The sequence below is a fragment of the Macrobrachium nipponense genome, chromosome 37, assembly GCF_015104395.2.
Source record: "Macrobrachium nipponense isolate FS-2020 chromosome 37, ASM1510439v2, whole genome shotgun sequence".
NCBI classification, from domain to species: domain Eukaryota; kingdom Metazoa; phylum Arthropoda; class Malacostraca; order Decapoda; family Palaemonidae; genus Macrobrachium; species Macrobrachium nipponense.
The window spans coordinates 20,022,025-20,049,452 of NC_061097.1; the positions used below are offsets into that span (position 1 = coordinate 20,022,025).

Below are 27,428 nucleotides of genomic sequence, written 5' to 3' on the forward strand. Positions count from 1 at the left end.
CTCAATGCGTCGATGGGTTGGGAGGAAGACCAGAAGTTACTGGGGCAAATATCGTTAAATTACTGAGGGAAAAATAGCAGTTTTTGGGGAAAATACCGTCAAATTATTAGGAAAAAATATCATATTTTGGGAAAAATATTGCCAAATTATTGGGAAAAATATCTGATTTTGTGAAAAATATTGCCAAATTACTAGGAAAAAATATCAGATTTTGTGAAAAATATCGTCAAATTATTGGGGAAAAAATACAAGATTTTGGGAAAAATATCGACAAATCATTGGGAAACATTAGAAGTTTTTTGGAAAAATGTCGTTAAATTACTGTAAAAATATAAGTTTTTTTTTTTAAATATCGTCAAATTATTGAGGAAAAAATATTAGAATTTTGAAAAAAGTATAGTTAAATTGTCTGGAAAAAATATAAGTTTTTGGGAAAAATATCCTCGAATTATTGAGGAAAAGTCATATTTTGGGGAATATATTGTCAAATTATTGGGGGAAAATTAGATTTTTGGAAAATATCGTCAAATTATTGGGACAAATATAATTTTGGGAAAAATATCGTTAAATTATTGAGGAAAATATAAGTTTTTGTGAAAATATCGTCCTTTTATTGAGGAAAAAATATAAGTTTTTGGAAAGTATTGTCAAATTGTTTGGAAAAAATATAAGTTTTTAGGAAAAATATCGTCAAATGATTGTGGAAAAATTTTCAGGTTTTGGGAAATATTTCGGGAAATTATTGGGGGAAAATATGTTTTTGGGAAAATATCGTCATATTATTGCGGAAAAAAATATGTTTTTGAAAAAAAATATCGTCGAATTATTAGGGAAAAAAGATCAGAATTTTGGAAAAATCCCGTGAAATTATTGTGGAAAAAATATGAGTTTGTGGGAAAAATATAATAAAATTATTGTAGGAAAAATAATTTCTTTTGAAAATATCGTCAAATTATTGAGAAAAAAGTTTTTTGGAAAAAATATCGTCACATTATTGAGGAAAATATATCAGTTTATGGGAAAAATACCGTCAAATTACAGGGAAAAATATAAGCTTTTGGGAAAAATATCGTCAAACTATTCAGGAAAATATATGTTTTTGGGAAAAATAGTCAAATTATTGGCAAAAAATATAAAGTTTTGGGAAAACTATCTTTAAATTATTGAAAAAAATAAGTTTTCGGGAAAAATGTTGTCAAATTATTTGGGAAAAACTTAATATTTTGTGAAATATATCGTCACATTATTGATAAAAAATATCAATGTTTCACGAAGGAAAAACTTTCGGTAACCCGCGAGGAAAACATCAAGGAATTGAGAGAATAACTTCATATTACTAGGAAGAAAACATTAATGATTTATGAAAAAGCTTCAGTCATTTGTGAGGAACACATCAATGAAACGTGATAATAATGAAATGAATTGAGCGAAAATATATATATATAAGTAATCATGACCATGTCACTGTGTAAAATACGAAAAAATGTCTACTTTTTAAGGAAAATTTAGGTCTTTGAGGAAAGCGTCAGTGAAAAGTGAAGAAAATGACAAATTTCTGGAAGGAAAATATGAGCGTATTCAAAGGAAAAGACAAGTGTTGTCAAGAAAACATTTAAAACGTGAAAACCTTTGTAATGAGTGATGACAACGTCAATGTATTGGAAAGAAAACACTTCTATAGTAAGGAAAGCACCAATGTTATATATAAATTCAATTCTCATTAGGACACGGAAACCATAAGTTAAGTGCTTCGCTCTAACAGGTTTTACATAATCAGTTCTTTTATAAATTTTTATTTTTTATTTTTAAGATTTTATGGCCTTATATTGCTATATTAAAGCAGAACATATAAAGAGCTAAGGCAAAATGCTAAAAAATTCCATCAAAATTAATGCAAAATATTTTTTTTTAATAAAAAAAAAAACCAAAACTTTGATTTTGTTTCTGTTTTTTCAAATAGGTCCCTTCAATTGAGGGTGGGTGCCTTCAAAGAGAGGCAATAACATAGTCACTTTCCTAATCGTTGTCTAACTTTATGAAGGCTCCTCACAGCCTTACACAAGTGCTCCTTCCTTCCCCCTAATTATCAGTATTGATAAGTGACCTCTGAGAAGTATATATATATATATATATATATATATATATAATATAATATATATATATATATATATATATATATGCGTGTGTGTGTGTGTTTGTATACAGAAAAGTACATTTACACATTACTAACTCGCACAGGCAATTCAAGCAATTTATGAATGAGAATCTGTCTATCTCTCTATCTGGTGTGCACAGAATACATATATACATTCACACACAGACGCACGAGCACACAAACGCACGACACACACACACACACACACACACACACACACACACATATATATATATATATATATATATATATATATATATATATATATATTATATCTCCACTTCCCAGAGGTCACCTATCAATACTGATAATTAGAGGGAAGGAAGGAGCACCTTTGTGAAAAGCAATTAGACTCCGTCTCCCTAATGAGAAATTATTAATTTCCAATCATGCCGTGGGATTTTACAGTACTCTATAATGAGAATATCCCGTCATTACACGATGTCATCATTGTGATTAATCGGTGTCGCGGACAGGATAAAGGGTTATCGTCAACATTCACAAAAGTATCTATAAAGATACGAAATGCAGTTCTTCTGCGTAATAACGAAAAGTAATCTAATGGCAAAATGTATGCTTAACTAAAATAAAACAAATAATAAAATGCTCCGAACTTTCTACGGCGTTATCGAGTTTTCTGTACTGCGTATATACGTTATGAAACTCAGCCAAAGGCCACTGAAACTCTCAGTCGGCCGTGGTGATTTGTCCTATAGCGTTGTCAGACGCACGATCATGGCTAACTTTTAACTTTATATAAAATATAAAGTGCGGAGGCTAGAGGGTTGTAATCTGGTATATTGGATGATTGGAGGGTGGATGATCAGCATGCCAATTTGCAGCCCTCTAGCCTCAGTAAATTTTAAGATCTGGGTGCGGATAGAAAAAGTACGGACGGACAGACAAATAGCCACATTAATTAATAGATTTTTCTTACAGAAACATAAAAAATACACAAAAAGTAATCCAGATGTAAACTAGTGAAACGTTAAAGGCCCCCCGAAAAATCATGCAGGGAATAAGAAAAATAAGAAATAATCAAAAGTAGAAATTTTTTTTCGTTACAAAATCTTTGAAAACAAAAGCTAGAAAAATATTTTTGATGAAAATATACTATGACTATTTACCCGTCTAAGAAAATAACGAAATACTACCAGCAATACTGATGAACCATTAAAGAAAAACATTCAAAGAACCAAGACAAAGAAAAACATTGACACAACAAAGACAAAGGCATAATCATTAGGCAAAGGAGAAATAGCCCCCCACCCCACCCCCACAAAAAAAAAACTCCCATGGACGAAAATGAAAAACAACAAATTATAGAAAAAAAATTCCGTTTTTGCATGAAAATGAAAAAACACGCTGCCGATAGACCATACCTATGAAAAAACAAACAAACAAACTTAACATAGAAAACACAGCAACATCTACTGAGCCGAAGAAAACAATGCGCAAGAGAGACAATAAAAACCGGACGTACCACGAAGTGTCACACGAGCAAACAAAACAACAAAACCACACGAAAGGCGACGAAAGGAGGAAGAACAACACCACTGCACACAAGACAAAAAGAACGACACCTACCGCGCGCGCAAAAAAAACAAAAAAAAAAAAAAAAAAAAAAACAAAAAAAAAAAAAAAAAAAAAAAGGCCCGATTCAGCTCGGCCAGCGTCAGCCATACCTATCACGACGGCTTGATAATAGATGTAGAAGGAGAAGCAGGAGGAGACGCAGAAGGGGGAAGAACGTCGTTAGGTTCGGCATCTCCTCCGAAATTGGCTGTTATGTCCAAATAGACATTTTTATCTTTCAGAGGACCTCACCCCCAACAGCCATCCCACCCCCTCCCCGCCCGCCCACAATCTTAACACCACCCCCGACCCGTGGAGAGAAACGTCCCAAAAAAATAAACCTTATTCCCGGATTCCTATCAACTCCCATCTGAGGGGAAGGGCGGTAATAGGGACAAAGACAAAAGGTTATTTTCTTAACACAATTATCCAGTTGTCCCGATAACTTGGCTATATTCTTATTACGACTTCCATTGTTATTATCACTTTAGGTCGGATTTTGATCTTAAAGAAACGAAAGACAACTTCGTCGACGGGAGGACATCAGAATCTGTAACACAATCGGACCGTGATGGAGGAACAAAATATAAATAATGTCACCTATGTCATTAACATAAGTAAAGAAGGCTTCTCCTGTACATCTAAGGGAGGTGGTTTAATTCATTCCATGCACTTAATATTTCACTGACTGCCAACAGTGAATAAATAAGAGGGGTTCAGTTCAGTCAACAGCGAATAAATACGAGTTTTTCAATTCTACCAGCAGTGAATAAATATGAGTGGTTCAATTCTGCCAACAGTCAATTAATATGAGTAGTTCAATTCTTCCAACAGCGAATTGATATGAGTGGTTCAATTCTGCCAACAGTGAATTAATATGAGTGGTTCAATTCTGCCAACAGTGAATAAATACGAGTGGTTCAATCCATTCCATGCACGTAATATTTCACTGACTGCCAACAGTAAATAAATAAGTATAAAAATATCACAAACCTCACTTATTACTTAATCGAATATATTAACCTTAAAGGGGCTCTCAACCCCCATTTGTAATGCAGAAAGGGCGGCCCGTTAAGAGTCCCAGCTTATAAGCATCACTCATATTTATCTCAATTTCCTCCATTTTCATTTCTTACATCTCATAACAATGTCCTCGATTCGTTCACCCAGGTAAATGAGATAGATTATTGCATCGTTATTTGTCCACAGTAATTTTTTTTAATGAAATGAAGGTAAATTTTAACGATAACTTCGCTGTCAAAGGGATCGTGAAGTGCTATTCATTTATTTTCCAATAAGCCTTTTTCATATTCGGCTTCCTATTCCGCGGGATATTAATCAAAATAGTGCCTATTGGTATTTGTTCCAAATGGATATTCATTCACTCTGAAATATAATAATAATAATAATAATAATACTAATAATAAGCTAATAATAACTAATAATAATAATAAAATAATAATAGTGATGGCTCCATAAGGGAGGCAGGATGCCAACCCAGAACCCCACACTTCTAAAAAAAACCCGCCCGAGTCGAATAGGGTTTAACTGTGATAAAAAACAACAACAATAATAATAATAATAATAATAATAATAATAATAATAATAATAATAATAATAATAATAATAATAATAAAACTATTTCATCATCATCACCACAGAACATGAATTAGAAGATAGAACTGTAATACAGATGAAACAAATGGAATTAGAAAAACCTAAAGTAAGAGGTATTCCGGACAAAATCATCTGAGGACCGGTGGTATTTTAGACGAGGAAACAAGACCGAGTCAGGCAGGTGGGGCATTCCTGTACAAAAAGAAATTCCATTCAGAAGACAAAAGCAAACGGGACAGCATTCCGTAAAAAGAAGCAGAGGCGGATTTAATTACGAATTTTTTTTAAAGGCCTCTTCAGACTCACATCCAGGACATTAGTGCCTAACTGCAACTTTAGTGACCTTTACATTCCAATTTCACTGCTCTAAAGGAATGGGAATGGGGCCCATTCCTCCCATCCGAGGGGCTGTAAAATCACGGAACTTTTGGTTTCGTGATATATTCCTCTCCGGATAAGAAGAAGCTCTGTTACTAGTTCATCTTACAGGCTACAAAATAAAGGAAAAGGAGTGGAAAAATGTCAGAAGTAATGGAACAAACTAATGGAACAAAAATGGAAAACATGTCAGAACTAATGGAACAAAAATAATGAAGAATGGCAGAACCGACAAATATTTCTCTTGACGAAAAATCTGAAGGTCAAATTATACGATAGAAAGACATTTTCATTATATGAAAGAAAAACCGGTGAAGTTTTCGATGACTGAGAATAGGTAACCTTCCGATGCTCGGGATAAGACACCAATTTTGAATAAGCTGGGAAAAAACTTCGAAATATCCGACATCTTGGCAGATAAAACAAAATTTACCCTGGACGGTGAGTCGAGAAAGGAAATTTGTGAGCCAAAGGAGTTTTAGAAAAAAAAGGTTAATATTTGACTGGCAAAGACAGGAAACAACTACTTTTCAGTATCACAGATCAAAAACCCTTCTGTATTAAATGTAACGACTGAAGAACAACTACCTCATTGGGCGAGTGGGTTACGTACCCGGCTATCAATTTGGTAGCCCGAGTCGGCTCCCCGTTGCTGCCAATGAGGAAACAGGAATTTATTTCTGGTGATTAGAAATTCATTTCTCTATTTAATGTGGTTCGGATCCCACAATAAGCTGTAGGTTCCGTTGCTAAGTAAACAATTGGTTCCTAGCGACGAAAAAAAAAATCTATCCCTTCGGGCCAGCCCTAGGAGTGCTGTTAATCAGCTCAGTGGTCTGGTTAAATTAACATATACTTAACCTAAAAGTCTATTACAAGAAACACCCAAACTTATCTGTAATAAAGTGAAGGGCATAAAATAACCATCCTCTCAGGAGTATACAAGGGTTAGAAAATCAGCAACAAGGTGACAAAGTTCTGACAATAATCCTCTCAATTTCAGTGCAGAGAATCAACTACATTAGCCCTTTACATGGCTCAGAAATAATCGAATCAGAAATCACGTAAAAACTGATAAAAACGGAAATCGACAGCGGTAGATTTTCAAAGAGAAAGCTAGAAAATCGGCAAAAGCATCTCCAATGGAGAAAAAAATCGGCATGAAAGTAAATAAAAAACCAGTATTTAATGACAATGAAGAAATTATAAAAACTATCGGCATCAAAGCAAAAAAAAAAAAAAAAAAAAAAAGCCAAAAAAAAAATTTTTTTTTTTTGCAACAAAGATTATGAAGCAACCAGATTTGATTTTACTACGAAGATAATGAAACAACAAGATTTTTCAATAACAAGATAATGAAAATAATAATAATAATAACAATAAAATAAATATTTTTCAGCAGTAAGGCAATAACACAACGGCTTCCGAATGATAACACAAGTAAAATAAAGTAATTTGTCATTGATCAAATTTCAAGAGACAAGACTTGGAAAATTCGTTCAATGAAAAGGCTAAAAGAAACAGTCACCTTTCCTATGACGAGGCTACGTAACAATGTTATTTCCAGCCACATCTTAACAATCTGATTTGCGTAAAACAACACGAAAAGAACAAAGAGTTATTTTCAACGAGTATCTTACTATAATGGGCGTTATTTCTGTCCGTTCGTCTGTCATTCAGTCACGGCCAAACGGCTGGTCCGATGGGCATGAAACTTGGCAGGGTTATAGTGGGCACTCCTGAGATGGCTTATAATGGCGTTTATTCTATCTCCCCCTCCCCCGCCGCGAAGGGGGTGGGGGTGAGAAGGGATTTTCTGAAACGAAGCTGGTTCTGCCCGTGAAGCGAGGCTGGTTTCGCCCGTAGACTTAGTTACTTGACGAATTTTCATACATAATTTCTGTATACATATGTTTAGCCATAGTAGATTCACACCAACCGTGCATTTGATGTCTAGGTCAGTCCCTTACGACGCTCCTGATTGGCTGTTGATAAGCCAATCACAGGGCTGGAAAGTCTCAGTCTCTCTCGAGAGTTCACATAGGCAGGATGTATGTTCCAACTCTGCTGAGGGATACTTTTGAAAGACGTATACCTCATGAGAGGTGGAACACAGATCCTACCATGTGAATTCTCGAGAGAGACTGAGAGTTTCCAGCCCTGTCACTGGCTTATCAACAGCCAATCAGGAGATCCGTAAGGGACTGGTCTAGACATAAAATGCACGGTTGATGTGAATCTACTATAGCATACAAAACTCCCACAGAACTTCAAGTGCCAACGCAAAACGACGGAAGGAAATTGACTAACGACAATTTAAAAAAAAAAAACAAAAAAGGGGAAATCAGCAGACGACGTCACAAAAGCGAAGGCCAGAAACTACGAGAGGAGGCAGAGGAATGAAACAGCGATGAGAGGCGGCGGCGAAACACCGCGATTCATTGCCGGTGGAACAACGAGCTTAAACGTGGCATTGTTTCCCAAAGTCGAGTTTTGGATTCATTATGCGCCATCTTGGGTTTTATGTGGCACCATTTGGCCCGGACTTTCGCTCTGTCTCTGGACGTCGGGATCCCATAAACCTCCTATAATTGTCTCTCTGTCTCTCTCTCTCCTATGAGGCAGACGAGTGCAATGAAGGCATCGCCCGCAGGAATTAAAAGAAGCGAGAGAGAGAGATAGGAGCAAGAACGAGAGAGAGAGGAGATTATTGCTCTATTAACACAGGTTAGGCTCGAAGGAGAGAGAGAGAGACTTGTTTATAACATAGGTATACTCAATGGAAGTGATAGAGAGAGAGAGATAGAGAGAGAGAGAGAGAGAGGAGAGAGAAGACTTGTTGATTTATTAACATAAGGGTAAACTTTACATCTAATTGGATTTTCATCACTGCTAATTTTAGGACTGACGACTGAGAGAAGAAGGAGAGAGAGAAGAGAAGAGAGTTAGAGAGAGGAGAGAAGACTGTTGACTTTAATTAACACAAGGTCACTTTACAAATCTATTCATTTTCAGTCACTGCTAGTTTATGACTGACGGACTGAGAGGAGAGAGAGAGGAGAGCGAGAGAGAGAGAGGAGAGAGAGATAGATGGGAAATTAATTAATCAATAGTGCCTATCTATATTTGCTCCAAATGGATATTCGTTCACTCTGAATAATAATAATAATAATAATAATAATAATAATAATAATAATAATAATAATAATAATAATAATGCGCAACTGGAATACAATACTTACAAGCTCTGGAATAAGACTAGCAAGAGGTTAATATCAGGAGAGGGATCTTCCAGGGCGACTCGCTTTTTTGTCCCCACTACTCTTCGTAGTAGCCATGATTCCCATGACAAAAAGTACTACAGAAGATGGATGCCGGGTACCAACTCAAGAAAAGAGGCAACAGAATCAACCATCTGATGTTCATGGACGACATCAAGCTGTATGGTAAGAGCATTAAGGAAATAGATACCCTAATCCAGACTGTAAGGATTGTATCTGGGGACATCAGGATGGAGTTTGGAATAGAAAAAATGCGCCTTAGTCAACATACAAAAAAAGGCAAGTAACGAGAACTGAAGGGATAAAGCTACCAGATGGGAGCAACATCAAACACATAGATGAGACAGGATACAAATACCTGGGAATAATGGAAGGAGGAGATAAAACACCAGAGATGAAGGACACGATCAGGAAAGAATATATGCAGAGACTCAAGGCGATACTCAAGTCCAAAACTCCAACGCCGGAAATATGATAAAAGCCATAAACACATGGCAGTGCCAGTAATCGATACAGCGCAGGAATAGTGGAATGGACGAAGGCAGAACTCCGCAGCATAGATCAGAAAACCAGGAAACATATGACAATACACAAAGCACTACACCCAAGAGCAAATACGGACCAGACTATACATAACACGAAAGGAAGGAGGGAGAGGACTACTAAGTATAGAGGACTGCGTCAACATCGAAAACAGAGCACTGGGGCAATATCTGAAAACCAGTGAAGACGAGTGGCGAAAGAGTGCATGGGAAGAAGGACTAATAAAAGCAGACGGAAGACCCAGAAAGATATTACAGAGACAGGAGAAAGACAGAAAGAACAGAGGACTGGCAACAACAAACCAATGCACGGACAATACATGAGACAGATAAAGAACTAGCCAGCGATGACAATTGGCAATGGCTACAGAGGGGAGAGCTAAAGAAGGAAACTGAAGGAATGATAACAGCGGCACAAGATCAGGCCCTAAGAACCAGATGTTCAAAGTACGATAGACGGAAATAACATCTCTCCCATATGTAGGAAGTGCAATACGAAAAGTGAAACCATAAACCACATAGCAAGTGAATGCCCCGGCACTTGCACAGAACCAGTACAAAAAGAGGCATGATTCAGTTAGCAAAAGCCCTCCACTGGAGCCTGTGCAAGAAACATCAGCTACCTTGCAGTAATAAGTGGTACGAGCACCAACCTGAAGGAGTGATAGAAAACGATCAGGCAAGATCCTCTGGGACTATGGTATCAGAACGGATAGGGTGATACGTTGCAAAACAGACCAGACGTGACGTTGATTGACAAGGTCAAGAAGAAAGTATCACTCATTGATGTCGCAATACCATGGGACACCAGAGTTGAAGAAAGAGAGAGAAAAATTGGATAAGTATCAAGATCTGAAAATAGAAATAAGAAGGATATGGGATATGCCAGTGGAAATCGTACCCATAATCATAGGAGCACTAGGCACGATCCCAAGATCCCTGAAAAGGAATCTAGAAAAACTAGAGGCTGAAGTAGCTCCAGGACTCATGCAGAAGTGTGTGATCCTTGAAACGGCACACATTGTAAGAAGAGTGATGGACTCCTAAGGAGGCAGGATGCAACCCGGAACCCCACACTATAAATACCACCCAGTCGAATTGGAGGACTGTGATAGAGCAAAAAAAAAAAAAAAAAAAAAAAAAAAAAAAAAAAAAAAAAAAAAACAAAAAAAAAAAAAAAAAAAAAAAAAAAAAAATAAAAAAAAAAAAAATAATATAATAATAATAATAATAATAATAATAATAATAATAATAATCTCGTACGGCCAGAATTTAAGGAAACAAGAAGAATATGCGCCGAAGTTTCTTCTGCGCAATCGAGTTTTCTGTAGAGAGTATAATACAGGCCACCAAAAAGATATCTATTCTTTCGGTGGTCTCTGTATAATGCTGTATGGACCGCGGCCCATGAAACTCTCAGCCGTGACCGCGGTGGCCTGTGTTGTTGCGTTGCCAGATGCACGGTCTTGGCTAGCTTTAACTTTGAATAAGATAAAAACTACTGAGCCTGGAGGGCTGCAATTTGGTACGTTTGGTGATTGTAGGGTGAGTGATCAACTTATCAATTTACAGCCCTCCAGGTTCAGTAGTTTGTAAGATCTGAGGGCGGACAGGATAAGTGCGGATGGACAGACAAAGCCATCTCTATAGTTTTCTTTTACATAAAACTAAAATGTCGAATGTGAGCAGAGTGAGGAAAGCGACAGACAAACGTTTTGAATGTAACAATAACAAGAATCAAGTTGTGAGAAGGAGAAGCATTTGGCATGGACACGCCCCCTACCCCCACAACCGCCCCCCCCAAAAAAAAAAAAAAAAAAAAAAAAAAAATGATGATGATGCCGTATCATCACTGACCAAGTGGCACAACTGCACAGTACGCAACCAGAACAAGGAGGGAAGACCTACCCGTAGGTGAGAAGGTCGCAGGTGACCTCAGCCATGTTGTGGATGAGCTGATGGGCTTCCTGCGTCGTGAGGGTCTTGTTGATGTTATCGACGCAGACCCTGGCGGGCTGTCCCCCTTCGGTGTAGCGAAGCAGCCCCTCCCGGTTGTAGACGACCCACTGCTGCTCCGTCAGGGCTTCTGGGTCGGTGGGAGTCGGTGTCAGCGATACTGCAGGAGAGAGGCGGTGAAGGTGTTGGTAGGAGAAAACGAAATAAAAAAAAGTTTAAATTCCGTAGGGCAGTGTATGGGAAAAAATAAAATGTTAAAAAAATATTTTATGATATTAATTTCTCTGCGCCCTCAAATGATTAGTGTTTTCTCATATACTCTGAAGATGGAGATTCAGTCATAGTATGAAATAAACAGGAATTGGAGGAAATCGAATTGAAAAAAATGTTAAAATTCCGTAGGGCAGTGTATAGAAAAAAATGTAAAAATTTGAGATATTTTATAATATCAGTTCTCTGCGCCCTAAAATGATTAAGTGTTTTTTTATGTACTCTGAAGATGGAAATTCAGCCATAGACTGAAATAAACAGGAATTGGAGGAATTCGAATAACAAAAAAAAATTCAAATTCCGTAGGGCAGTCTAAGGAAAAAAATTTTAAACATTTGAAATATTTTATAATATTAATTCATTGCGCCCTAAAATGATTAGTGCTTTTGTTTATGTACTCTGTAGATAAAGATTCCGTCATTGAGTGAAATAAACAGGAATTGGAGGAAACTGAATTTCACAAGGAATTCTGTTAAAATTCCACAGGTCTTGGAAGAAAGGGGTGACTTTTCACACCTTTCTTCCAAGACCTGTGGAATTTTAACAGAATTCCTTGTGAAATTCAGTTTCCTCCAATTCCTGTTTATTTCACTCTTAGAATATTTACGAAGCGATATGGGATAAACGAGTCACAGTGACACGGAAGGAAGCTGGCAAAAATGGGTTTAAATGATTTCCAATGGATTTTGGGTCAATCTGAAATGATTTACAAAGGAAAATTTAAGTCCAGTAGATGTTACGGAATGTTTTAAAAGCAAATTATCCTTCAAGGCAATTCAAATAAATATAAACGCTGAAATGACCCTGTAAGGCAACAAAATGGCTTTAATGTGTCTTTAACTAAAAATGCCGAGTATAATAATTTTACAAAGGGGAAACTAATTTGAACATTAAACATGAAAATGAAAGTGATCTACAGTTATGATAAACGAAGAAACATTCTTTTTACAGAGACAGACAGAAATGGAAATAGGAGTGCCTTAAAATGATAATAAGTATAAGAAATTATTATGAATTTTTTTTTACTGTGACAAGACTTGTCAAATGTAGAATTAAATTCACCTTTGTTCGGACCTTTGGGAATTGCCTTTCATAAATATTCACTTCTTACATGCTGCATAGGTATAATAAACATAAAGGCCAATTGGTTCAAAGGAGGATGACAAAAGATTCAATTAAAAAATAAAAAGCTGAAGAAGGAAATAGTATCTTAGAGTTGACGTGATCTGGAGAGTATACTCACAGCATCCTCTTTCGTCAGCACCATTTGGACAATCTTCGATGCCGTCACATCTCCGCTCCTGAGAGACACAGGAACCGCCTGAACCACACCTGCCAGGTAAACAAACGTCATTAAACACATGCACATACACAGGGAACCGTTTAAACGTCAGTAAACATACGCATATACAAAGGGAACCACACCTGCCAGGTAAACAAACGTCAGCACACACACACATACACAGGGAATCACACCTGCCAGGTAAACAAACGTCATTAAACACATGCACATACACAGGGAACCGTTTAAACGTCAGTAAACATACGCATATACAAAGGGAACCACACCTGCCAGGTAAACATACTTCATTAAACACATGCACATACACAGGGAATCAGACCTGCCAGGTAAACAAACGTCATTAAAACACACGCACATACACAGGGAATCACACCTGCCAGGTAAACAAACGTCAGTAAAACACATGCACATACACAGGGAATCACACCTGCCAGGTAAACAAACGTCAGTAAACACACGCACATACAGAACACACCTACTACAGAAAAAAACGTACACACACACACACGCACATACACAAAGAACCACACCTGCCAGGTAAACAAACGTTATTAAACACAAGCACATACACACGTAACAACACCTGCAAGGTAAACAAACGTCAGTAAACACATACACATACACAGACTATGCGTTACATATTGTAATCGCTTTCACACCGTCAGAATAACAAACCTTAGCTTATTGAATGCATATCTATCAATAAATAACGATTATAAAAACTTTCGTTATTATGTAATGTAAATGGTACCATAACTGTCAAAAAACAATTTAAAACATCTTTAAAAATATGAGATTACTTAACTTATTCAAATTATTTGTAGGAATAAGTGTGACTAAATAAAAAAAAATTACAAATATATATATTTTTATATACATAATACATACACACATATATATGCCTAATCTACATGCATAGATACATACGTATATTTATGAACACATATATCTTCATTAAGTCAAGATAATCTTCTAACACCTTACTGTGTCACACACACACACACACACACATGTATAATATTATAATACCTTATTTATTATAATATTGATATGAATATCGACTTAAAACGAGAATCACCATTAAACATTAAACACTGGAAGCGGAAGTATTCCCCTTTAATTTGGGATTTAAATACTATCCATCAGAAAGATAAAAATAATAACGATTCGACGTGAAAGCTGAATCTGAAACGCCCAGTGATATTGCCAAATGCGTGTAATTAATGATGCCGAAACAATTAACATGCCTCCAGGCCGACGCAGGTTTACAAATGATAAAACGTGTAGACTTCATCCACAACACTGGTTAAGCATATGCTTTATTCTGTTCGACGTGAAAGAGGCCAGGGTGGTGGCACAACAGACTCTTAACTAACTAGCGTAGACAGACAGACAGCGAGACACACACACACACACACACACACACACATATATATATATATATACATATATATATATATACATATATATATATATGTATATATATATAACATATAGATATATATATATATATATATATATATATATATAATATATATATCCTTAAATCCACGGTAGAAAGGTAAGTGAAACAGGGACTTGGAACAAGTACTTCCGTAGTATATTCTACATTTTACATATATATATATATAATATATCCTATATATATATATATAATATATATATATATATTATAGATTGTCTTGAAATAAAAAAAAATAAACCGGCACCGTGAATCCGCAAACATACCTGAAGCCATTGGGAGGGCAGTGGCCGCAGTGGGTTTCGTCTGACATGTCTTCGCAGTCGATGACCCTGTCGCAGACGCGTTCCGGCCAACCCTTGACGCGCAGCTCCCGTGCGCAACCTGGTCATAAGAGAAACAGAACGTTAGTAAAAAGTGACGAAGTGCTGTTACTGCAGAAGCTCCGGAAATCCTGGAATATTTGCAATTACAGTAATGATAAAGCATCTGCTGTAGAGTCTGGAAGATATGGAAAAATATGCTGACATTGTTGCAAGTGTCCGCTGAAGAGATCTGGAAGATATGGAAACATATACTGATAATGATGCGTAGAGTATCTTAAGCGTCTGGAAATACACTATGTTATGCAAGTAGTGTCAAAGGTTTGCAAAATAATGAAATATCCAAAGTTATGATTAAGAGCCTATGATAAAAATAAATATTTCTAGTGAAATATTAAGATTTTACTTATATAAAAAGCACAATATTCTATTCTTGTAGAGCTATTATTTATGCAAATTCACTAAAATGCTAACTACAGCAACGCAACACACATTAGACGGTCTGTTTTTCTTTCCATTTCTAAAGTCGTCACTCTCCTGATGAAATTTCAAGTCATTTTTGATGTCATAATTAGTTTATACTGAATAAGTTTGTGTATTTGTTGGGTACTTTTCACAGCTGCAAACAACATGACCGAGCCTACTAAAGAATGGTTTTCAGCAAGTGAATGAGAAGGGGTGGCAGAGAAGAACTAGTGAATTTATTGTCATGTACGTTCTCTAACGGACGAATTAAGGGATGGAGACATACATCTACACAGAAGCATCATTAGCAAAACGCAGAAGTACCGTTATTTAGACTGGCGATTTTCATCTCTTATCTGCAAGCACTCTTCTGCCTTCAGGAAACTGATGCCCTTTCTGTATAGTGCGTCAGAGGGAAGATCCATTAAGCCAACAATTTTTCGGTTTTCCTTTCCCTCTCCTCTTCAACCTTGTGAGTGACTACATATATTTAACCAAACTGTCATCTGGTCTCTCCACAGGAACAAGCCACCGCTCAATTTTACGTGGCGTCTCCTTTTCCATACCCTAAACCTTCGGACCTTACAGTGCTTCATCAGTCAAGTATTTCAAGGGAATCGAAGAAAGTGGTACCTACTGATCAGGCAACATAACTACATATCTTTACATCCCTTAAAGAAAATTCTATAAATCGGAAAATGTTAACAGATCGCATATTGTTCGCTTTCTTAAGCTTGTATGAAATAACCTTAATTACGTTCAACAAAAAGTAAATTTAGCGCCTCAGTGGCTTGGTCGGTATGGTGTTGGCGCACCACCTCGGTGGCCGCGAGTTCGATTCACGGGCATTCCATTGAGGTGTGAGAGATGTGTATTTCTGGAGATAGAAGTTCACTCTCGACGTGGTTCGGAAGTCACGTAAAGCCGTTGGTCACGTTGCTGAATAACCACTGGTTCCACGCAACGTAAAAACACCATACAAACAAACAAAAAGTAAATTTGGACACTATTTTTCTTACGGAATTATACATGGAATATTTTCAATCTGCCTAAACATCCTCTAGGGGACATTTCAACATTCTTCTCTCTTGCTTATCTTTTCTTCTATTCAACAACTTTTCCCAAAGTTTCTTCTCGATTTTCCAACTTCAAAGGTCTTTCTGTGCTCCAGATGCAGAAGAGACACACGACTATGCAAGTTACACAAAGAACTGTCCGCTTTTTTTGTGTGCGTTTTTTTGGTTTTGTTTTTATACTTCGTATACTCTAAAACTGTCATTTTACTCATAAAGTAACAACCAACAACAGTTCCTCTATGATGTCTTGAACGAGACATTCAATACTGTTTTGTTGGTCATTCATAAGAAACAACCACACATATATACTTTTTATTTTATTTACTCACACCTTTCATATTCGTTCATTCCCGAATTTCCGATTTTCATTTCTGATTACATCGTAATGACTCGCGAGTGCTAGTTTCAAATCGCCTCCAGGAGAGAAACCTTTAATTTATTAATGACTCAAATCACTTCGCTGCGTCTATTGATAATTCTATGCTTATGTGCTTATGTTTATTCACAGTAAAGTAATTAACCCCCCTCCCCCCCCACCCCGCCCGCAAAGGGATCCAGTTTCCCTTCTGGAAAGGATCCCGGAGGAGAAACGTGCAACGTTATCGAACAGCAGAAGTTCAGTCAGTGTATACACGGTCAAGAGTCCCTGGCCCTATGGTAGCCTAGTAGCTTATAATTCAAGAGGTCCTACTCAATTTACAGCCCGATCCATTTTCTGAGCATCCAAAGAGAGAGAGAGAGAGAGAGAGAGAGAGAGAGAGAGAGAGAGTTGGTGAGCCAGGAGCACCATCAATCTCTCTCTCTCTTTCTCTATCTCTCTCCACAACCCCTTTCCACGTCTCCAGGGATAGCCTTCCCCCCCCCCCCCCCCTTCCCCCCCCCCTATCCTCCTCACCCTTTCTTTTATTCTCGTAGGGCGGAACTTACGCTCAAATTGATTCTCCGATGGGCGCCCCATTCTACGGCTACACCATCAGAAGAATCACAAGATGTCGGGACGCAGGGTGCTCCCCGCCCTCCTCCAGATTTATACTAGAGAAGCTCCGACAGAGGGAATAGAACAAAGAACGGAAAACAGAAATAATACATCAAAGGTCCGTTCTTTTAAGAATGGGGGCGCAGAAGAGAGGACCGACCGACCGTCCCGTGTCCTAACCCTATACTACGCCCCCGTCTGGATAAACGGGGCGGAACATGAGTAACTCTGCGCGATAAGAGAGAGAGAGAGAGAGAGAGAGAGAGAGAGAGAGCTATCACACCACTGTCATAAAGAAAGAGTATACTGCTAGACTGAGAGAGAGATAGCTATCACGGCCACTGTCCATAAAGAGCCTAACTGCTAAAGAGAGAAGAGAGAGAGAGAGAGAGAGCTAATTCACACCACTGTCCATAAAAAGAGTATACTGGTAAAGACTGAGAGAGAGAGAGAGAGAGAGAGAGAGAGTATGAATGGTGACGGAGCTTCTGTATGACAGCTGAGAGAATTAGTTGGCCAGAGCTTTTAACTATCTCTGTAATGAACAGACCACTTAGGACAGGTAACCAAATGCCTCTATCTAGCCCAGACCCGAACAAATGAGGGGAGAAAGAATGGAAGTAGAAGAGAGGGGACTTTTACAGGATCATGAAGAGAGAAATCCAAAGCTTGGCGGTTGATATGTAAGAAGGATTGTAAAACTCGCTATTCTTCTCTCACATTTAATCCTTTTTGTCCTAAGGATCAGATTCTTCGTTCTCCTACAAAACTCAATGTATTCTCCCACGTCACGAACTCAGTATGCGAATGCAATGTAATGTGAACACACACACCACACACACACACACACACACACACACACAGAGAGAGAGAGAGAGAGAGAGAGAGAGAGAGAGAGAGAGAGAGAGAGAGAATTACATCCATTACTGTCATACAGAGAATAGACTCTTCAAGATTTAAAGATTTAGAGAGAGAGAGAGAGAGAGAGAGAGAGAGAGAGAGAGAGAGAGAGAGAGAATTACAATGATGACTGTCATAAAGAGAACAGACTAAAAGATTTAGAGAGAAAGAGAGAGAGAGAGAGAGAGAGAGAGAGAGAGAGAGAGATTTAGAGAGAAGCAGAGAGATGAGAGAGAGAGAAAGAAAGAGAGAGAGGAGAAGAGGAGAGGAGATGGAGAAGAAGAGAGAGAGACCAAGTGAACCTTAATTGGGGAGAATCTTCAGCTATCTTTACTATATAAAATAAATATACCTTTCAAAAAGGGACAGGACATAAAAATAGAAAAAATAATTAATTTCCATTCTTAGAAACTTAGAAAAAAAATCTAAAACAAGCTCACATAAGCATAGTAATTACACACTTCAAACAGGGAGAATGTCACCATCCTAACGGTACTTAGAAAAAACAACGACACGAAAAAAAAACAACAAAAAGAAAGGGTAACCAGATGGAACATCATCGCCATAAAAAGGACAAAAATCAAAATTCCTGATTCCTTTATGACTAAATTACGAGAGGAATGTGATAGGGGCCGAAGGGAGTGAATCCCCTTCAAGGATCTTCCTCCTCCTCCTCCTCCTCCGGAAATCTTGGCATCGAATAACATTCAGACAGAAGGATATGGCTCGAGCCCTGTCACGTCTTATAAAATCAATTGCTTCCTAGAGAGAGAGAGAGAGAGAGAGAAGAGAGAGAGAGAGAGAGAGAGAGAGAGCTGTCACATCCTTGTCATAGAGATAATAGATAGACTGCTAAAGATTGAGAGAGAGAGAGAGAGAGAGAGAGAGAGAGAGAGAGAGAGAGAGTTACCACGCAGCTTTTAAAATAGTCTGTTAAAGTGGAGCAGAAACTATAAAACGAATTAAAAAGGAAGAAAACTGAAAGTCCCAGGTCCGAATCAAAGAGCGGTAACTCTCACACAAGCTGTTACTTTTTGGTTTTATTATTCGTGCGCAAGTAAGTATCCTGTCCACTGACGAAATAGCCATCCATATCCGAACATTAATTAGACTCAAGCGAACGAAATTACAGAATGTATATGTACACACACAAGCACTTACACACACATAATTATACATACATACATACATACATACATATATATATATATATATATATACATACATACATACATACATACATACATACATGCATGCATATTTTTATATATATATGTATGCGTGTGTATATATATGTGTGTGTATATATATATATATATATATATATATATATATATATATATATATATATATATATATATATATAGATAGGTGATTTCTTTGTAATAAGGTTATCGTCTTCATGCATATAGATATGTATAAATTATATAGATTATTTAATAGGGAAATGAAAAATATCGGATTACGTAATTTAATTTGACAGCGCATTTCATTATAGTAGGCGCTTTCGTTAGTGCAACAAAAACATCTTTTCAGAATATAAAAATGAAAAAGGGAAAGATAAATGCTGGTGTTAGTGTCTCATTATATGAGCCACAAAGCTATGGTACATTCCAGCAAAAACCTTTAAACAGGAAAAGCCGAAAGGATGAGATATTTTTTTCTTAACTGAACATGATTGAAATATCAAGTCTACTTTTATTTATAAAAAAAAAACAATAAACGGAGAGGAAACATTGTCTTGGAAGTTTAAGTAAGAGAGATTCTGCGCCATAAAAAAAGAAAAGAAAACTAAACCTATGTTTCTATAACCTTTGATATTCGAAAATATAAAAATTGCCCCTTATACCTTCGCAAAAAAGAAAAAGAAGAAAAAAGAAGAAACTAACGCCAAAAATCATCGAAATTTCGGGAACAAACGAAGAAAGCACAATAAATATTCTTGGAGACGACCTGCAAATAAAACTACGCATTTATGGAATAAAAAAAAAAAAAGAAAAAAAAAAAAAAAAGAAACGAGAAGAAGGAAAGCATTAGAGCAAAGCATATGTTCTTCAGCACATTTTGAGTGTACGTAAAAACAATGAATAAAAAAAAAAACACAAAACTGATCGAAAAATGTCAACAATTCGAAACAACTTCGCAGCAGTCGAAGAAGAAAACGCGTAACCCGAAGGTAGACAGACGAGAAGGATAAAAGAAACAGGGCAAGAATTAGTGTAGAAAGGAGACGCAAAAAGGCGCCGTGACATAGCCCCCGATTCCTTTCTCTCGGGGCTACAGATAAGTAGACCAAGAGGAGCTTCGGGAAGTCGAAGGCTACAATGGATGGCTCTCGTTTCGGAAAGGGAAAAGTGGTAGAATTTGGTCTCGACTCCACCCCGTCACCCCACCCCCTCTACGCGGGGTGGTCTACGACAGAACGAGAGAGAAACTCACATTCTTTTCATAGAGAGAATAGACTTCTAAAGATTGAGAGAGAGAAACTAACTAGCACATTACTGTCGTTGAGAGAATAGACTGCTAATGATGAGCAAAGAGAGAGAGAGAGAGAGAGAGAGAGAGAGAGAGAGAGAGAGAGAAACTCACATTCTTTCCATAGAGATAATAGACTTCTAAAGATTGAGAGAGAGAGAGAGAGAGAGAGACAGGGAGATTCTTCCATAGAGAGAATAGACTTCTAAAGATTGAGAGAGAGAGAGAGAGAGAGAGAGAGAGAGAGACATTCTTTTCATAGAGAGAATAGACTTCTAAAGAGAGAGAGAGAGAGAGAGAGAGAGAGAGAGAGAGAGACCAACTAGCACATTACTGTCTTGAGAGAATAGACTGCTAATGATGAGCAAGAGAGAGAGAGAGAGAGAGAGAGAGAGAGAGAGAGGGGAACTTCAGCATGCATTTAAATACGCGTATAAAAAACACACACAAAGAAATAAAGAGAAAATTTGTTTGACGTTTGTTTTATAAGTAAATATGCAGCCACACACACACACACACACACTGAGAGAGAGAGAGATAGAGAGAGAGAGAGAGAGAGAGAGAGCGAGGCTAATAATCTTGGGGTTGATATGATTAATGAAGGCCACGAAACGACGAAGGCCTGTTGCCTTTCGCGGTGCAAATTATTAATTATTAATTATTAACAACATCTGCTCTGTAAATCTTGAAAAATGTTTGAGGTTATTGATGTATATTTTTTCTTTGTGGAATTTTTGATCATTGGTCCAACGGCAAAGGCCAGTCAATGCACTCATTAGTAGAAAAAAAAGGAAAAAAAAAGGTATTGCTAAAGTTGCGGAATTCTCCTTCTCTCTCTGTGTTCCCTGAATCTGTTATTGAGATTTTGACTTGGGCTGCCAAATAAGGTGGCTGTTTTGTCTCGTTTTAGAACAATGATCAGAAAATTAATTAAATATTAAATAATCAGTTAAATACAATCGTTTATAACGTTCTTTATACTTTCATAAAGTATGAGAACATTACATTTCTTCCCACTTATCGAATAAAAAGAAAAAAGTAAAAAATGCTCCAAAGTTTCTTCGGCGTATAATGCTGTATAAAACTTTCAACCGCGGCCCATGAAGCTTTCAGCGGTGACAGCGTGATCGTGGCTAACCTTAACCTTTAATAAAATAAGAAATACTGAGGCTAGAGGGCTGCAATTTGGTATTTTTGATGATTGGAGGGTGGGTGATCATCATACCAATTTGCAACCCTCTAGCTTCAGTGGTTTTTAAGATTTGAGGGCGGACAGAAAAAGTGCGGAGCAAAAATGTCCGGATGGACAGACAAATAGCCACCTCAATAGTTTTCTTTTACAGAAAACTAAAAGAAATCTGGACAACGACTTCAAGACAAAAATAACAAACGACCAACAAATAGGAATATTGCAAAGAAAACCTCGCCCACAATTACCAGTGGAAGAGGGGCTCGCCTGTGATCCAAGATTGCCGAAGTTGTCGATAAACTTCCAATGTGAACAAGTTCCCGATATTCAAGTTAAGACAAGACTCCGAAGTCTATCGTTTTCGAGTCATCTGGTTTTAATTTGCGGGTATGCGAATACAGAGTCGGGTGAGGAAAATGAATTTGGGGTTTAAAAAATTTGGTAAATCAAAAAGGAATGAGAAGCACTATCGTAAAACGATTGACATTTAGTTATTGTTCATGTAATTTAACAGATATAATTTCCAGCCAGTCCTTCAGTTTTCTAATAATTGATACATTATCGTCCACGTGCTCAATTTCGTATTAACTCACTTAATATTCGAAATTCACGCCGTGATATTTTATGAACTTTGCGATGCATATCTGGTTTCCTATTATTTGAGCAATTTACTTGATATAATCTCAAATATCATATCTTAAAACTTAATAAATATATTTAAAACAGGTCATTCATAGGCACGGAACTGACCTCATACATCCTTAACGTTCCAAGAACTTTTCAAATTAATACGACATCAACGAACCTAACACCGACATCTCTGTAGCTGACATAATCCTTGCAACTTAGTCACTTATTTAGCTTATTTCTATCCCCAGACCGCACGGCGCCTCATCTTGCTTTCCCTCGAAATTTAAACCAACTCCCTGAATATACAGCTTTAACAAAAACAACTCCCCACCACATCCCTTCAACACCCCCCCCACCCCCCCAAAAAAAATCCCAACCATTTCTGGAAAGCATCAACGAACTTCACCGACGAGTGGAAAAACTCTGAGTGTATGAAAATAGAAACGCAAAAAGGACTAAGGTTCATTTAGAGAGTCGAGATCTTTTTTTTTCAAGGATTCTGGACGACTTGAGTTTCCCTTGAATCAAATAATCTCCCCATTAACATGAGATACATTTGAGAAGGAGGTGAAAAAAAGCGTTATGAAAATAAGCGTTTTTTTAGAAGGGGCCGTTTCAAAGTCAACCTGTTGTGCTTCCTCACTGAAGGACCGCCTCTCTCTCTCTCTCTCTCTCTCTCTCTCTCTCTCTCTCTCTGCTGGGGCATCAAAACGTTTCTCCTCTTCGGGTTTTTAGAAGACCTTTGATGCTCCAACACTAGATAAATGCTATTTAAACATTCCTTCTACATTTGTTCTCTTCATCCAGGAATTCTTCTTTTTTAAAGACGTGGTTATTCATCTATTTACTTTTATTTGTTCGTCGGTTTTGAATGCTTTGATTTATTCACTTTGTTCTCACCAAAATGCCCGTTCATTTTATTCCTTCCTGCCATAATTATTTTCTCAAATGTTTTCAATAATCATTCATTCTTTCACTACTGACTGTTGAATGTTAGAAAATAAAACATTTTATTTATATTCAGCAAAATTTCAAATTGCCCGTTTTTCACGCACTCATATGTTCTATATACCGTCTCTCTCTCTCTCTCTCTCTCTCTCTCTCTCTCTCTCTCTCTCGATCATCCCTACAGTCATAACGCTATTAGCTCTCTATGTTGTGATAGCCATTTTTCTCGCACTCACCTCTCTCTCTCTCTCTCTCTCTCTCTTTCGATTATCCCAAACAGTAATAATGCTATTATCTCTCTATGTTGTGATAGCCATTACCCCCCTTCCTCCCTCTCTCTCTCTCTCTCTCTCTCTCTCTCTCTCTCTCTCTCTCTCTCTCTCTCTCGATTATCCCAACAGTCATAATGCTATTATCTCCCTGTGTTGTGATAGCCATTTTTCTCGGGAAAGAGGAAAAAATAGACAAGAAAGACAAAATCTGCAACCTTTTGAAAAGAGGGAATTGCAGATTTGGAGAAAGATGTTACTACAAACATCCTAAGATATGTCAAAACTATGAAATATATGGTAAATGTGCATACTTAGATGGATATGGGGATGATTGCAGAGATCTGCATCCAAAAATATGTAAAAACCTAAAAGAAGGAAAAGGATGTAAGTTCGACAAAAAATGCAAATATATGCACCCTGTAGCCATGAATCATAATCAAATAAATAACCAACCAAGTAATAAAATCCAAAATAAGAAAGAAACAAATAAAGAGAGAAATCAAGAATATCAGGTAAAAGAGAAAAGCAAACCACCAATGAGATATGCAGAGGTGTCAGCAAAAAATTTCAAAGCATCAGCTCCGAAATTCTACTCAAGAGATAATAACTGTATTTATTATGCAAGAGGATATTGCAGAAACGGAGAAAATTGCAGATTCAGACACAAAATTAATAATTATGATGAAGGAAGATCAAATATTATGGAAAAGTTGGATTTTTTAATGTCAGAATTTCTGGAAATGAAAAAAGGAACAACATACCAGAACAGGAAAGAGACATGGGAAAATCCTTATTACTACCAGTATTAAATGAAGGAGGAAAACACGCAAACCATCATAGTGATTGAATGCGCAGGGTTTAGTTACGAGTAACTCAAAAAGAAAAATAGAGTACTTAGAAGAAACTAACCCAAAATGAAAAGAAAATAGATATAATTGAATATAAGTGAAACCTGGTATTCCCAAGAGACTGGGAAAATGATGATCAAATAAAAGGGTTCCAAACTTATAGATCAGATAGAAAAAATAGGAATCAAGGGGGAACCGCAATATATGGGAAAGACAAAAAACAAGGAAAAACAAATATAATGAGAAATATAGTAACTCAGAATGTGAACTAATAGCGGTAGAATTTGAATCTGAAAAATTGATGAACATAGTAATATATAGACCTCCTAATACTAAAGAGTTTGACTTAATAATTGAAAAATTGGATGATATATGTAGAAATCACAAGGACTGGACTATCCTATCTGGTGACTTCAACTTTCCTTTCGTAGAATGGAAAGAACGAATAGGAGATTGTGGTTGTACTTATACATATAAAAAGAGAGTAATAGTAGTGCAGAAGATAAGAGGCAATTTGAAAAGCTATTAGATATGCTACTAGAATACAACATTCAACAAATAAATCACCTGCCAACAAGAAAGGAAAATACTTTAGACCAAGTATTTGTGAACGAGATGAATTATGTTAAAGAAATAATAGTTTATAATGCGAGTATTTCAGACCATAATGTCATAGAATTAACAGTTCATTCCAAAGCAAGTGAAAATAGAGATAAGCAAGAAATGAAAAAGTGGGAAGGATATGGAAAATACAACTTCTACAGTAAAAATATAAAATGGTCAGAAATTAATGAAGAATTAAACAAAGATTGGGATAACATTTTCGTAGTGATGACATAAGGGTAAATACGGAGATATTATATAAAATATTGGAGATAATAGTGGAAAAATATATACCGAAGAAGAAAAGTAAACATCATTCATGCATACCAAGAGACAGAAGGATCTTGTTCCAGAAAATCAGAAAGTGGAAAAAAAGGTCTTGCAAAAGAAAAAAATGCATGGAAAGTTATAGAACTAAAAGTAAGATAGAAAATGCAGAACAAAAGATTATACAATCAAAAGAAAATGAAAAACGGGACTTGGAAGAAAAAACCCTATTAAATATCAAGCAAAACCCCAAACTATTATACTCATATGCGAAGAAGATGAATAAAAGAAGAATAGAAATAGGCCCTCTGAGAATTGAAGGGAGATTAACGAATGAAAAAAAGGAAATTTGCAACATACTGGCAGAACGATAATAAGAGAGAATTCACCCCTAGAATAGATAATGAAGATAATGATATAGAAGTAAGGGATGAAAAATAGTGAATATTTAGCTGACATAGATATTAATGAAGCTGATATTGTGCAGGCTAATTAATGAAATTAAAAATGGAGCTGCTGCAGGGCCTGATGGAATTCCTGCTATTTTGTTAAAGAAAGTAGTTCATTCTATCGCAAAGCCACTTGCAATATTATTAAGACAAAGTGTAGATACAGGCAAGATATATGATGAGCACAATTAGCATATATTACCCCTACTTTCAAAAGTGGATCAAGACTAGAGGCAAGTAATTATAGGCCTGTGGAGTCTAACATCACATATTATGAAAGTGTATGAAAGGGTAATGAAGAAAAATATTATGAAACATTTCAATAAAAAATAATTTGTTTAATAAAGGACAACATGGTTTCGTACCCGGAAAAAGTACACAAACCCACTGTTAGTCCACCGTGGAAAACATATTCAAAAATATGAAAGCGGAAATGAAACAGATGTGGTTTATTTAGACTTTGCAAAAGCTTTTGATAAAGTAGACCATAATATATTAGCGAAGAAAATTAGAAAACACAATATCGTGGATAAAGTAGGAGATGGTTAAAAGAATTTTTACACAACAGAAAACAGATAGTTATTGCAAACGACGAGAAATCGGATGAAGCCAAGGTAATATCCGGTGTGCCGCAAGGTACGGTGTTAGCTGCAATACTGTTTGTTATTATGATTGAAGACATAGACAATAATGTTAAGGATTCGGTAGTGAGTAGTTTCGCAGATGACACAAGAATAAGTAGAGAAATTACTTGTGATGAAGATAGGAACGCTCTACAAAGAGACCTTAACAAAGTATATGATTGGGCAGAGGTAAATAGGATGGTATTTAACTCTGATAAATTTGAATCAATAAATTATGGAGACAGAGAAAGAAAGCTATATGCATATAAGGGACCTAATAATGAGACCATCACAAATAAGGAAGCAGTTAAAGACCTTGGTGTGATGATGAATAGGAACATGTTATGCAATGATCAAATAGCAACTCTGTTGGCAAAATGTAAAGCAAAAATGGGAATGTTGTTAACGGCACTTCAAAAACAAAAAGAAAAGCTGAACACATGATTATGCTTTATAAAAACATATGTTGGTAGTCCACTTGAATATTGCAATATGATATGGTACCCACACTATCAAAAGGATATTGCACAAATAGAGAGTGTACAAAGGTCCTTTACAGCTAGAATAGAAGAAGTTAAGGACCTAGACTACTGGGAAAGACTACAATTCTTAAAATTATATAGTCTAGAAAGGAGAAGAGAACGCTACATGATAATTCAGGCATGGAAACAGATAGAAGGAATAGCAGAAAATATCATGGAACTAAAAATATCAGAAAGAGCAAGCAGAGGTAGATTAATAGTGCCCAAAACTATACCAGGAAAAATAAGGAAAGCACACAGGACATTAATCCACTACGCACCAGCATCGATAATGCAGCGTCTATTCAATGCGTTGCCAGCTCA

At 36.7% G+C, this 27,428-nt stretch overlaps 1 protein-coding gene across 8 annotated transcripts in view; it reads right to left on the reverse strand.

Annotated features, from left to right (window-relative positions):
• The window catches only part of LOC135209062 (atrial natriuretic peptide-converting enzyme-like), a 1,031,477-nt gene that overhangs the window by 19,919 nt on the left and 984,130 nt on the right, over positions 1-27,428 (reverse strand). For all 8 annotated transcript variants that reach the window (XM_064241632.1, XM_064241636.1, XM_064241635.1 and 5 more), the window contains 3 exons: positions 14,806-14,923; positions 13,018-13,106; positions 11,457-11,664 (listed from right to left, as the gene is read on the reverse strand). In XM_064241632.1, the coding sequence (XP_064097702.1) occupies positions 11,457-11,664; positions 13,018-13,106; positions 14,806-14,923 (415 nt within the window). The remainder of the gene's footprint in view (positions 1-11,456; positions 11,665-13,017; positions 13,107-14,805; positions 14,924-27,428) is intronic.